The following is a 14,377-nucleotide window of genomic DNA, read 5'->3' as shown; positions in this document are numbered from 1 at the left end:
AAAGTATGGAGAATAGTCTTCCCAAGTATGAAAGAATTTTCATATCTATTATGAGATGGAAAGGGGAGAGGAACGAAAGGGAACAGAGGAACATGAAATGAGTCTATATTTTATTTGGAATACTGGAACTGATGTAAAAATACAATCTAAAGTTCATTCAGAAATAACTAATTTGCTATAGACTTACTTAAGATCAAAATGAGCACAGAATACTTGTGAACCATTAAAAGATTCAAAATAGATCTGTTTATAATTAATACATTTCAGTTTTACAAATACTGCATTTTTTCTATTGAAGAAAGAGCATAACACTTAGATACCTTAAACCATGTAAATGTAACTCAAACTGAAAAATGGAATACTAGATTATTCTGTATTAAAAAAAAATTTAGGAGAAAGAGGTATGTTTCTCAGTAGAGGGATGTGCAATACAATCATTAATATTGAATGACGAGGAAGATAACATGCTTGCTCACCTTCAGAGCCAAACATCTCTACCAAATTTTAATCTTTAAACACCAACATAGGTATTGTGAAACATATATTAATTATTGGTTTTAATTAAAATAACTGTAAATCCATTAAGATCAATATATAACAAAAGATATTAAGCAGCAAACTCAACAAGCTAAAACTCTTATATATATTTATATATTATTTATAATATATATTTATGTATAGGTATATATATATTTATGTATATACATACATATATATTTATTATGTATAATATACATTTATGTATATATGTATACATATATTTATTATGCATAATACATATTTATGTGTGTATATATACATATATACGTATGTGTATATATATCTATATATATGCGTATGTGTATATATATATGTGTGTGTGCTAAAAACAACCTATTTGAAATTCCCTAAGTATTACATTTGGTAACATTTTAATTATATCCCACTGGACCTCTCTTGGTATTTTTAAATTGCCAAAAAATCCCTTTTAATGTGCCAGAAAAATAACTCTTCACCACATGTCTTTTAGAGAACTGTGATCACTGTGCCTTCTAATTTTAAAGCTCTATTAGATGTAGCAATGCAAATGAGTGCAAATTTCACAAAGACATATAATGAGACATGTTCAAAACTGACCCCCTGGCAATATGGTATATCTGGCCCTTAATGAAATACCCTCACTAGAGGAAACTTTTCTAGATGGTTCAGCTGAAGGTCATATTGAAATATATAGACATACTTTCAGTGTTTATGATTGTCAAAACTTCAATTTGATTAAATTAACTGAAATTGATTCATAATTTTATCTATCCAGTAATAGTTTATCATTGAATATACATTTGAAAGACTTCAACAAATCTTTATTCTAATTAGAATTTGAGTAGAATTTGTTAAAATAGAAGAATGCATATATAACTTTTTGAACACTTGTGTTTCTTCATGACTCTGCAAGCAAGATATAATGCCGACTATTTCTAGGAAAAGGTAAAGTGAGTATTAATCAATAGCACCATTAAATAAATAAAACAATTAAATACTGAATTTAGATACATATGAAAAGAATTAATGGAAACTGAATATTGTCTAATGAATAATTTTTTCCGTAGTTATAGTCACACATGTTGGAATAAGAAACAGTGGATTTATATAATTACTAGCTGGCAGCTTGAAGTTAAAACATGAAAAAAGATTAGCCAGGCTAATTTATGCTTTAGAGTTTTAAAATTAAGCAGACTTTTCAGAATCATATGCATCTATAATGAATTGTAAAAACATAAGGCAATATATAAAGGCATGAAGGACTGTAAAAATGGACAATTTAAATGCATCTTAAATGAAGCCTGGTATTCAAAGCAGCCAATTACCTTTATATCTTTATATCATGTTTTTTTTTTTCCTTATAGGAGGAAACCTTTTCCAACCTCCATAATTCTCTCCTCTATTTAAACTTTTTCCACATGGAGATCAACCAGACTAGCTGTGGTCATAGAATAATGAAGGCAGTAACATGCTTACCTGCTTAGGCACTAAAGCACATCTTTTTCTTAGAGCCATTCAGGAGTCAGTGAAAAGAATCACTGCTTCTCTTCTCCTTATTTCTTTATCTAAACAACATGCCCCTTCTGGTGTGTATTGATATACTTAGGACTTTGCTGGTCTACATGAAGCTTTACAACCTATTTTTGGAGATGATTCTCCCTTCTTACTATGGAATTTGGGGGTGTCTCAAAGACAGGTAAAGAAGAGAGAACTACTTGTAATCAATCAGATGAATATATGCAAAAAGACGTGCAGTGATGGAAAGATTTCACCTATGATCTGTGAGTTGCCTAGCATAAGTTATAGTATGTGAGGAGAAGGGGTCTTCTTCCTGAAATGTCAAGTCTGTTCTTATTCAGTTTGTTAGAAAAATAATGGCATAAGTAAATATCTGAACGTCTTTGAGAACTAGAATATATGATAAATATTGAGTGCAAAAAATATTAAGGTAAGAAATTTCTTTATAAAATATTGTTTTTCCCTTGCTTCTTCTTCCTTTTCCATCCTTTATATATATATTTAAAAAGAAGAACATCAATTGCCTACTGTATAAAGGGCATTGTAGTCTGTGTAGCACATTAAGAAAGAACCATATGTAGATTTAACATCTAATTTCTTATTAAGATAAAAGGATAATTTAACACGATGGTTTAATACAAGACCATCATAATTTTAATATTAGTTACTTTGCTATATAAATGGTATTGTGGAGGTTAACATAGAATAACAGTTTGATATTATCACCATGTTTAAATCTATCTTCATTTTACATTTCACTCTATGATGATGATGCGATACTGTGCCAAACACATAAAAAATGTAATCTTAACAATGAATTAAAATATGTTATTTAGAGAATATGAACTATACAAAATCACAAGTTGAAGAAAACACATTTGAGTTAATTTATAAAATAAATTGACATATTTATTAATCCAAATCAGAATAATAAATATGCAATTTTACAAATTTATTAATTGTAAATTAAGCAATATAAAGTACAACATGTATGTTTGATGCCCTATTTTGTACTTTATGTTCTTTATTCACTGGTAACATTGCATTCCTATTTTGTATAGGTAAAACATCTGTAGTACAAATATTAAAATGCATATTTGTAATATAATGATGTATTAATGGCTATAGTTCAAAAGTAATAGAAGGATGGCTTACTAATTCTGTTAACCAGGTGTTTTTCATACTAGTATATAATAGTTATCTTATTATTGAAGTATCAATGTAATTTAGTACTGGGGGAAAAAGTGAGAGCTGATTCTTCAAAAAATCTTTTCATTGTGACATATTCAACATAGAAACTGTAAGAAATGCTATTATTGCATCACCCAACCAGATTATCATGCAGCTTTTATTATAGCAGGATGCTCTTTTCCTCATCAGTTGCTTCTAGTAAAAACAAGTTTGATTTGTCAACAGAATGTTAAATTTATGAATCAACAACTAAGGTCAAAAAGGGAAAGTCTACTTTTAAATGAATTTAAGATAAAAATGGTTAAAAATATTATTTTGCTTTAAAATAACTCTGCTTACCTGATGCAATAGCATTAAAACATGGGAATAAAACACCTCAAGGTGATATAATAAGAATGCATACTTTCATTCTTCCAAAAATCAGAGCTATATCTGTTACTAAAATGAACAAGACTTATCTTTCTTAAAACAAGAGCAAAATAAATCTCATCCATCTTGAGCACACATACTAAATATTATAAATTTTAATATTGAATCATCACATAATCTCTAAGATATAAAACCACTAAAACTTGATGGATATTTTACCTATCCTCTTGGAATTCACAGACTGTTTTAATAAATCATGAGGGAATTCACAGACTGTTTTAATAAATCATGAGGTAATAAAAAGAATGAAGCACTTGAGAACTGTGAAAGAAGCAAACACAAATATCCAGGTAATTTCTCTTTTTTCTCTCATATTTGCTTTCCTGTTAGCTTCTTAAGACTTTATCCTGTTTTAAAAAAACATTAATATTAAGTCATGGAAAAGATCAGTGCAACAGAATTCACTATCATACCTTAAAAAGGAAAGTAATGTCAAAAAATATATTTCAAGCACTTAAATGGTAAAATCCAAATTGAATTCGCATGCAGAAATAACAGTAAATTAAAATTAAGAGATTAAGATCCTAACCTATTCTAAACAGTAGAACTCAAAAGATGGTATCTAATAGTATTTTAATAGTCAAGAAGAAAGCTATTTGAGTTATTTTCAAACATAAGGACAGTCTTGATGCTTTTAAACTTCCACCCTCTCCCTCTAAAATTTAGAACTCTTCACCTTGAGAAAAAAATAAAAATATAGTTTTGCTGCCAACTAAAGACTCAATTCCTTCCAGTATTTGCTTTTTAATTTCCAGAAAATTCACATTAAAGAATTTTACCTAAAAATCTGCATAAAGCATACACTGTACTATATTTTTTTGTTTTTTGGGATATTCAAGTCTGACAAAATTGCTATGGCTAACTTAAATGTACTTATTTTTGGTCTGAGAGAGAATAGAGTCAAATTTCATTATGGTGAATTTTCTTGCAAAAATAGCCTGGAAGAATGGTTTCACACCCGAGTTTCAAATAAAGTGACATAATATTAATCAAAGAATATGAATATTTAGTTACAGCAATCAGTTCATAATGCTTTTCATTTCATTGCTCTCTGTATCAAATCTTATGCAAGAAAAAGAAAACTTACATATCAATGTAGCATAGTCTTACAGAAATGGAAAAAAAAAATCCCTCTAAATATTCAACACAGCCTGACAACTTTAAGATAGCACTAAAGTCCCTTTCTCATCTGTATGAATTGCCAAAGGCCTGGGGATATGGCAAGTACACCAGAAAATAGTCACCCTTGTCTTGAGGCTGTTTTAATTACTGAAATGCTAAGGACAAAATATATCTTTGGGAAATTATCTTTTTTCTCATCTCCCCCCAAATAAAATATGCTCTTCTACACAGTATATGTGAAGTATCTGTATTTTTAAGAAATTATGTAACAAAATACTTAAGACGGAAACAAACACCAAAAATCTTCTTCAAATCACATATTCTTAGAAATATTAAAACACTATAAATACAAGGTAAAGTTTAATTAAAAGTGAATAAATGGAGGTGAGCCTCAAAACTGCAAACCTATGTCCTTACCATTGGAATGAGAAAACCTGCCCTTGATCTTACGGTCCTCACCTCATCGATCTGGGGTTCCTGAGCCTGAGCAGCCTTGGGTGCTAAGGAATCACAGTCTGGACTGTAATGCTCACAGTAGTCATACGCTGCTTTGGGGTCACCTATGATCAAGAACTGCTGGATGTCCCCCTGCCAAGAAACAAACATGGTTATGTAGTCAGCATATTTGAATACACATATATCCAGAGCAAGATTTATCCAAGACCCAGTGTAGTTCATCTTTAAATATGAGAAGAAATCGCTTACATTTCAATGTTAAAAACAGTCCTATAGGATGGAGAGAGAAATTCACACCTGTTTAACAAATCAGATCTTAATATTAAGCTGTTATTCTGTTATATTGTGGTTCAGAGAATCTATAGTATATTCATCTGTTTGCTAAAACTTGATTTTACTGCCTTCACAGTTTACTCTGTGTGGAATAAGACAAATGAAATGTGAATAATAAGCTGATAAAAAAGTAAATAAGATTTTAAAACTGTAAATATATAAAACTGTAATGTATTTCCAATATTAAATAATGGAAGAGTTCGATTGAATTATTTTTTAAGCAAGTTTATACAAGAATTTTTAAATGAAAATATAGATCCAACTATTGAGTTCTGTTAGAGGACTCAATATCAAAAGAAATTTCTACTTACAAATATGAATGAGAAATGCAGAGACCAGAAAAATCCAAATTACAAATTAAAAAGCATGAGTTTGGCATATTTTTGTTAAAAATGGAGCATCTAAGCGTACATCAAACTCACTTACTTAGAAATCTGAATAATTTTAATAAAAAATAAACATTAGAAATAATTAATAGGGTTATCTAAAGAGTTTTAGTTCCAGGAGGTTCTGGAAACTGTGAAAACAAGAGGAAGATCAAATATTTTGCTCTCAAACCCATCTGAATATTTCCACATGGGTCTAATTTGACATGAAACTAGTTTGATATAAATCTATGGGTCATGACCATATTAATTCAGAATTATATTCAGGCCTAGAAGAATGTCTGGGTTAATATCCATTTGACTTGGTGATTCAAGTCCCTGTAAGTTTGAGCTCATGGGTCTGATTCACAGAACTCCTGATATCATTTTGAATAATTTCGAAGTTATTTCAGCTTTCCCTATGTCTGATTAGCATAAGCTATTTAGAGACTGATGAAAATTTTAGAAGTCTCTAACATTGAGTTAGAGAGCAGGAAAGAATTCATAGCACTTTTATACCACAATATTCAAGTATTCATTTATTCATCAACAAATGTGGATTGAGAAAGTACTATACACAAGACATTGAACATAGTATCACTGGAGATGGAAACATAAATTTGATCTAATCCTTGCCTTTGGAGAGTGCAATATAGTGGTTAAGATTTAAAATTGTAATAAAATGGAGAATAAAATTTATAACTTGAAAAGATATAAGCAGACTCTTGTGAAAAGCGCCAAGAAAAGAGTATAAATTATTTAGTTCTAGCTGGCAATCCTTTATTGAATACTGTGGTTACTATCTTTGGTGTGATAGTTATTTCTATTTGCGTTGCTCTTTCTTCTGTCTAAAGAGCTCTGTATATTCTTACTCTTAAAATTAGCATTTATGCTAATGGATCAGAAATCTATATTTTCATTCATATCACTATACTGTGATATAATTTACATATAGAATTTATTCCTTTAAAGTGTACAATTCAATGTTTCTTAGTTCATTCACAGAGTTTTCCATCCATCACCAATATCTAATTTCAGGAATTGTCATCACCCCTAAAAGAAACACCATAACCAATGGCAGTCACTCCTTATCTCTTCCTTTCCTAGCCCCTGGTAACCACTGGACATTTCATATAAATGAAATCATACATCATGAGGCCTTTTGTGACTAGCTTCTTTCATTTATCATTTTTTCAAAGTTCACCCATGTTTTAACATGTATCAGTACTGCATTCCTTTTTTGAAATAACAGCTTGCTGTATGAACCTACTATTGAATACATTTTGTTTATCTAGTCAGCTGTTACTAGCTATTTGAGTTGTCTCAACTTAGTAGATATTTTGCTATTTGTTTTTTATATGTCATTCCTTTTTTGTTACTCTCTTACTCTCTTATTTTGTGCTATCTTCTTTTGTGCTAAATAGATATTTACTAGTGAACAATTTTAATGATTTTGTTTCTTTTACTATATTTTACAGAGTTTTTCTTTTAGTGATTACCCTGGGGATTATAATTATCTTAATTTATAACATTTTTCAGATTAATATCAACTTAATATCAGCACTACACAAAAATTTCTTTTTTTTTTCTAATTTTATTTCTTTATACAGCAGGTTCTTATTAGTTACCTATTTTATACATATTAGTGTATACATGTCAACCCCAATCTCCCAATTCATCCCACCACCACCCCACCCTCCCGCCACTTTCCCCCCTTGGTGTCCATATGTTTGTTCTCTATATCTGTGTCTCTATTTCTGCCCTGCAAACTGGTTCATCTGTACCATTTTTCTACATTCCACATATATGTGTTAATATATGATATTTGTTTTTCTCTTTCTGATTTACTTTACTCTGTGACAGTCTCTAGATCCATCCACGTCTCTACAAATGACCCAATTTCATTCCTTTTAATGGCTGAGTAATATTCCATTGTATATATGCACCACATCTTCTTTATCCATTCATCTGTCAATGGGCATCTAGGTTGCATCCATGTCCTGGTTATTATAAATAGTGCTGCAATGAACATTGGGGTGCATGTATCTTTTTGAATTATGGTTTTCTCTGGGTATATGCCCAGCAGTGGGATTGCTGGGTCATATGGTAATTCTATTTTCAGTTTTTTAAGGAACCTCCATACTGTTCTCCATTGTGGCTGTATCAATTTACATTCCCACCAACAGTGCAAGAGTGTTCCCTTTTCTCCACACCTTCTCCAGCATTTATTGTTTGTAGATTTTTTGAGGATGGCCATTCTGACCAGTGTGAGGTGATACCTCATTGTAGTTTTGATTTGCATTTCTCTAATGATTAGTGATGTTGAGCATCCTTTCATGTGTTTGTTGGCAATCTGTATATCTTCTTTGGAGAAATATCTATTTAAGTCTTCTGCCCATTTTTGGATCAGCTTGTTTGTTTTTTTGATATTGAGCTGCATGAGCTGCTTGTATATTTTGGAGATTAATCCATTGTCAGTTGTTTCATTTGCAAATATTTTCTCCCATTCTGAGGGTTGTCTTTTCGTCTTGTTTGTAGTTTCCTTTGCTGTGCAAAAGCTTTTAAGTTTCATTAGGTCCCATTTGTTTATTTTTGTTTTTATTTCCATTACTCTAGGAGGTGGGTCAAAAAGGATCTTGCAGTGATTTATGTCATAGAGTGTTCTGCCTATGTTTTCCTCTAAGAGTTTTATAGTATCTGACCTTACGTTTAGGTCTTTGATCCATTTTGAGTTTATTTTTGTGTATGGTGTTAGGGGGTGTTCTAATTTAATTCTTTTACATGTAGCTGTCCAGTTTTCCCAGCACCACTTACTGAAGAGACTGTCTTTTCTCCATTGTATATCCTTGCCTCCCTTGTCATAGATTAGTTGACCATAGGTGCGTGGGTTTATCTCTGGGCTTTCTATCCTGTTCCATTGATCTATATTTCTGTTTTTGTGCCAGTACCATATTGTCTTGATTACTGTAGCTTTGTAGTATAGTCTGAAGTCAGGGACTCTGATTCCTCCAGCTCCGTTTTTTTCCCTCGAGAACACTTTGGCCATTTGGGGTGCTTTGTGTCTCCATACAAATTTTAAGATTTTTTGTTCTAGTTCTGTAAAAATGCCATCGGTAATTTGATAGGGATTGCATTGAATCTGTAGATTGCTTTGGGTAATATAGTCATTTTCATAATATTGATTCTTCCAATCCAAGGACATGGTATATCTCTCCATCTTTTGTATCATCTTTAATTCCTTTCATCAGTGTCTTATAGTTTTCTGCATACAGGTCTTTTGTCTCCCTAGATAGGTTTATTCCTAGGTATTTTATTCTTTTTTGTTGCAGTGGTAAATGGGAGTGTTTCCTTAATTTCTTTTTCAGATTTTTCATCATTAGTGTATAGGAATGCAAGAGATTTCTGTGCATTAATTTTGTATCCTGCAACTTTACCAAATTCATTGATTAGCTCTAGTAGTTTTCTGGTGGCATCTTTAGGATTCTCTATGTATAGTATCAAGTCATCTGCAAACAGTGACAGTTTTACTTCTTCTTTTCCAATTTGTATTCCTTTTATTTCTTTGTCTTCTCTGATTGCTGTGGCTAGGACTTCCAAAACTATGTTGAATAATAGTGGTGAGAGTGGATATCCTTGTCTTGTTCCTGATCTTGGAGGAAATGCTTTCAGTTTTTCACCATTGAGAATGATGTTTGCTGTGGGTTTGTCATATATGGCCTGTATTATGTTGAGGTAGGTTCCCTCTATACCCACTTTCTGGAGAGTTTTTTTCATAAATGGGTGTTGAATTTTGTCAGAAGCTTTTTCTGCATCTATTGAGATGATCATATGGTTTTTATTCTTCAATTTGTTAATATGGTGTATCACATTGATTGATTTGCATATACTGAAGAATCCTTGCATCCCTGGAATAAATCCCACTTGATCATGGTGTATGATCCTGTTAATGTGTTGTTGGATTCTGTTTGCTAGAAAAATGTGTTTCTGTCTAACTCTATTCCCTTTTCCCCTGCTTTGTAATATTATAGTTATACAAATTACATCTTTATACAATATAAGCCATCAACATAGTTTTATAAATTTTGCTTTATGCAATTGTATTTTAAAACAGCTAAGAGAAGGAAAGTGCTATAAACAACAACAACAAAAATTTGTACTGTTTTTATATATACTTATGTTGGTAATTTTTCCAGTGTTTTTTTATTTCTCTGTGTGAATTTGAGTTACTGCCCAATGTCCTTTCATTTCAATCTAAAGGACTCCTTTTTATTTCTGGTAAGGCAGCTCTACTTTTGATACATTATTTGTTTTTCATAAATCTGGGAATGTCAATTTCTTCTTTGTTTTTTGAAAGATAGTTTTGCAGGATATAGCATTTTTGGTTGACAATCTTTTTCTTCCAGAACTTGGAATATGTCACCCACTGTTTTCTGGCCTCTATGAAATCTGACAAAAAATTAGCTGTTAATCTTAATGGGAATCTCTTTTATGTTATGAGTCACTTTATTATTGATGCTTTGAAGATTCTTTTTCTTTTGACTGATTATAATACTTTGTGTGTGGATTTCTACAAGTTTATCTTGCAGTTTCTTGAGATTCTCATCTATATAGACTAATGTGTTTCATCAAAATTGGGAAGGTTTTGGTAATTATTTTTTGGAATATGCTTTGTACCTCCTTCCTCTCCACTCTTTTTGGGACTCATTACTATGTCTATGTTGCTATGCTTGATGGTGTCCCACGGGTCTTTGATGCTTTGTAAACTTTTGGCAAGTTTATTCTTTCTTTTCTTCATACTGAGTAATCTCAATTGATTTTCAACTCCCAATCTATTTTGTTCTTTTTTAAGAAATTCTACCTTTATTTATCTCTGTTTGATAAGGCTTCATTCTCATACTCTCATGTAGTTGTTAAGCTGTGGTTTCCTTTAGTTGTTGTTTTGTTTTGTTTTTTAACATACTCATAATTGCTGATTTAAAGTCTTTGTCTGGTAAGTCCAATGTCTGCATGTCTTCAAGGACAGTTCCTATAGATTTGATTTTTCTTCGTATGGGACATAATTTCCTTATTCTTTGCCTGTCTCATAATTTTTTGTTGACAGCTGCACATTTTAAATGTCACCTGTGGAGATTGGATTCCATTGCCCCCTCCCCTCAATGCTTGTTATTTTGTTTGTGGTTGTTTTTGCTGCTTGTCTTGTGACCTTTTGAAGTAATTATATAAGTCAATTTTCTTTGTTTCCTGTGTCCACTGAGGTCTCTGCTCAGTTAGGTTAGTGATGAGCAAATGATTGGACAGAGAATTCCTTAAAAATCTCTCACTATCTGCCAGGAGACTTTGAGTGTGTATTTGTGTGTGAGCATGCCTATAATATTCCAACAGTTTACAACTCTGCCTTAGATCTCATTTCTTGCTATGCAGATCCTCAAGGTCAGTAATATTTGAGATATTAGAGTCTCTTCAGGTCTTTCCTGGACATGCACACAGGCCTCTTAGATCTCCAAGAGTATATTGAAGCTCCTCAGTGACCTTTATAGACATGTCATTTCCAAACTTTTTCTTTTTAGTGTCTTTGTCTGATCCTTGTTTGCTCAATATCCTAACAGTTAAATGAACACCGCCAACTACTTGCTAAAGATCTGCATCTAGAATGTCTCATTAGTAACAGAAAAATGACTAAAATTAAAATGTCAAAAACACACATGTGCCAATAAAAATTTCATTGACATGATATATTACAATGTTTAGTAATCCTTGAGATAAATTTTGTTGAATTCAGAAATTTCTCTGCAATCAGATTTAGCTATATTTCTTCAGTTATTTAGTCATTTCATTCAATCATTCATTCAAAAAGTGCTTTAAAAGTGCATGTAACATGTTAATATGTTCAGATAACACCCAAATAAGGAAACACCTACTTTATTTCCCAGTAAAACATGAAATAAAGCAGAATCAGCAAATATCCATCCACAAAATATACGGCTTATAATGGTCAGACTATTATTAGTGTTTCCAACATCAAAATTATTTATTTTTATATGTTATGAGGCAGTACAATCAAACAAATTAGATTGTTTCTGAGATTTTTTTTGATCCTTTTTTGTAAATAGCTGGAATAGACTCTAATATTTAGCTTATGCCTACTGATTTTAAACATTCTCACAGCAAATGAATATAAATTCTTAAAATTTATTGATAACATTTCTCAAACACTAACTTATGAGTTTAGAACACTGAGTAGCCACAATTGAATTATTATAAATGAGTAATAGCTAGTAACAGAGAAATTTGAACATTCTTCATTCTGCTGTTAAAAAAAGGCATCATTCAGCACCTCTTGTGTACTGTCATCACTGAGGGTTTCAATCAGAAATTCTGATTCTTGAATCCCAGCCTTGCCATTAATTACTTGGAATTATGCAAGTCACTTACCCTAATTCATCATTTGTAAAATGAATGTGTTTAGAGATCATATCTAAGGTCCTCTTCAGAACTAAAAAGTATAGAGTTCCACACTTAACTTATAGATAATATAATAAACCAAATGAAGCTTTTGCTGAAACACAAAAACTTGCCTATTTTATTACATATAGTATTTTTAATAGTATATTTTTTAGAAGAATACTGGTTTCCTGAGTACTTAACTGTTCTAGTCAAGGCACTTCACTTCATTAAATGGAATCCTGCCAACCTTTCCACAATAAATTCTTTTTTCAGGTGTTTGATATTCAGCCATTAAATGTAGTACTACTGGAAAGAAACTGGAAAATTGTGTTAAAAACCTACAGTACTATTTTCCCCAGAAGGCATTTTATAGTGTTTTATGTTAATCATATGACATGTTATGAGACAGTCTGTAGACAAACAAAAGCATCCTGACGGGTTGAATGAACTATAAATATTTAGATTCAACGGTCATAAAAATCTCTACAGCTGGAAAAGGGTGACGTTACCAAGTAAAATTGGCATCTGCTGCACACAACGTATGAAAAAGACATCCTCCTCCTCTAACGCTCTACAAAGCCAAAATTACAGTAGAGCTGAAACAATTACCTTGCTATCTACAGCTGTGTCAACTCGGTCTATACTATAGTATTTTTCTATAGACAGAATGAGTCTAGAGGAGGGAAGCAAAACAAATGCAAGAAAACTGAACAGAAACTATATATAAAGATGAGGTTCTTCTGAATGTCACATGCATTGCAAAAGGATCCAGCCACATTTTTATCAAGACCAATTATATAAGTAATAGCATATCCTCCTCTCAAAACTAAAATATAATGCACATATTCTAACAATTTTTGTTTGTTATTTTTGTTTGTGTATGCATATATATAGTAACTCTCTATAAGGCCTAGCTATTTCCATTTTCTGTGCTATGAATGTAATTACATTATAATTCAGGAAATACACAAGTTAATACACATTTAGCTTTTTTGCATGTACAAGAAATCACATTTATTGAAAAAGTGTTGTACAAGAAATTGGTATAATGTCTAAGGTCACATGTCAATGTGTCAATGTTAAGTGTCTGAATTTTCAGATTCAATTCCTCATCCTATGAAGTCAACCAATGCTTGGTTGAAGTCAGTTCCCAGCCTGAGCATCCACTGAACTGTACAGCAACAGCGGCTGATTCCTGAGAAAGAGCAATGAAAAACCGGGTTTTGATCAGCTGTCATGTTCAATTCCATGTGATTGAATAAGGTAACCTGTGAATGAATTATGTGCTTGAAGCATAAGATCCCAAGAATGGCAGAGGAAATTCAGACATAACCAAAACAGTCAAAGCAGAGGCTGGATCAATATACAACTATAATTGTTCAAATAAACAGTTTGTTTTTAAACAGCTTATTTATAAACAGTCTCTCTAATATCAACCTGGCAACTAGTAACTCTACAATCCTATAAGGCTTTTAATTCCACTATGAATCTTGGAAGATTTAAACTTTTAATATTAAAACTTGGGTGTTAGTTATATTCTAGGAGAATAACTTACTTTTGGTAATATCTGGAAAAGAAGACTCCAAGTATTTATTGACTATGTGTCTCACTGAATTTCAAAGCTTTCTAGAGCTAGAAATTTCATCTCCCCTAAACCTGTTGTAAATCACATGCTGCAATTGCATTCTATAAAATCAGCTAGCCTCCAAATTTCCCGAAGCACATTCTTACCTCCATTAACTTTAACATGCAGGTGTCTCAACGGAAATGAATGCTTTTATAAAATGCTTCTTGTTAAAATCTTGACTGTATGTTATAAGCAAATAGGAGTTAGGTTGATGAAGAAGATGGAGAGGGAAATAGTATTAAACAGAAAAACATCTTAAACAGAACTCTGGATGCATGAAACTGACAAAGTTGGAAAAATACATATAGTGCTGTATAGTTGGAGGGAAGGCCCTATATGGTGATAATGAGCAGTGAGGGTTGAGGGATGAAAG

At 31.7% G+C, this 14,377-nt stretch overlaps 1 protein-coding gene across 1 annotated transcript in view; it reads right to left on the bottom strand.

The window, feature by feature from the left end:
- COL11A1 (collagen type XI alpha 1 chain) overlaps positions 1–14,377 on the bottom strand; it is a 212,859-nt gene that overhangs the window by 128,897 nt on the left and 69,585 nt on the right. The window contains exon 5 of the mRNA XM_061183781.1: positions 5,239–5,367. Within this exon, the coding sequence (XP_061039764.1) occupies positions 5,239–5,367 (129 nt within the window). The remainder of the gene's footprint in view (positions 1–5,238; positions 5,368–14,377) is intronic.

The sequence above is a fragment of the Eubalaena glacialis genome, chromosome 3, assembly GCF_028564815.1.
Source record: "Eubalaena glacialis isolate mEubGla1 chromosome 3, mEubGla1.1.hap2.+ XY, whole genome shotgun sequence".
Classification (NCBI taxonomy): domain Eukaryota; kingdom Metazoa; phylum Chordata; class Mammalia; order Artiodactyla; family Balaenidae; genus Eubalaena; species Eubalaena glacialis.
Note: the sequence above shows the minus strand (reverse complement) of the source record. Positions and strands in the feature narration are given on the sequence as shown.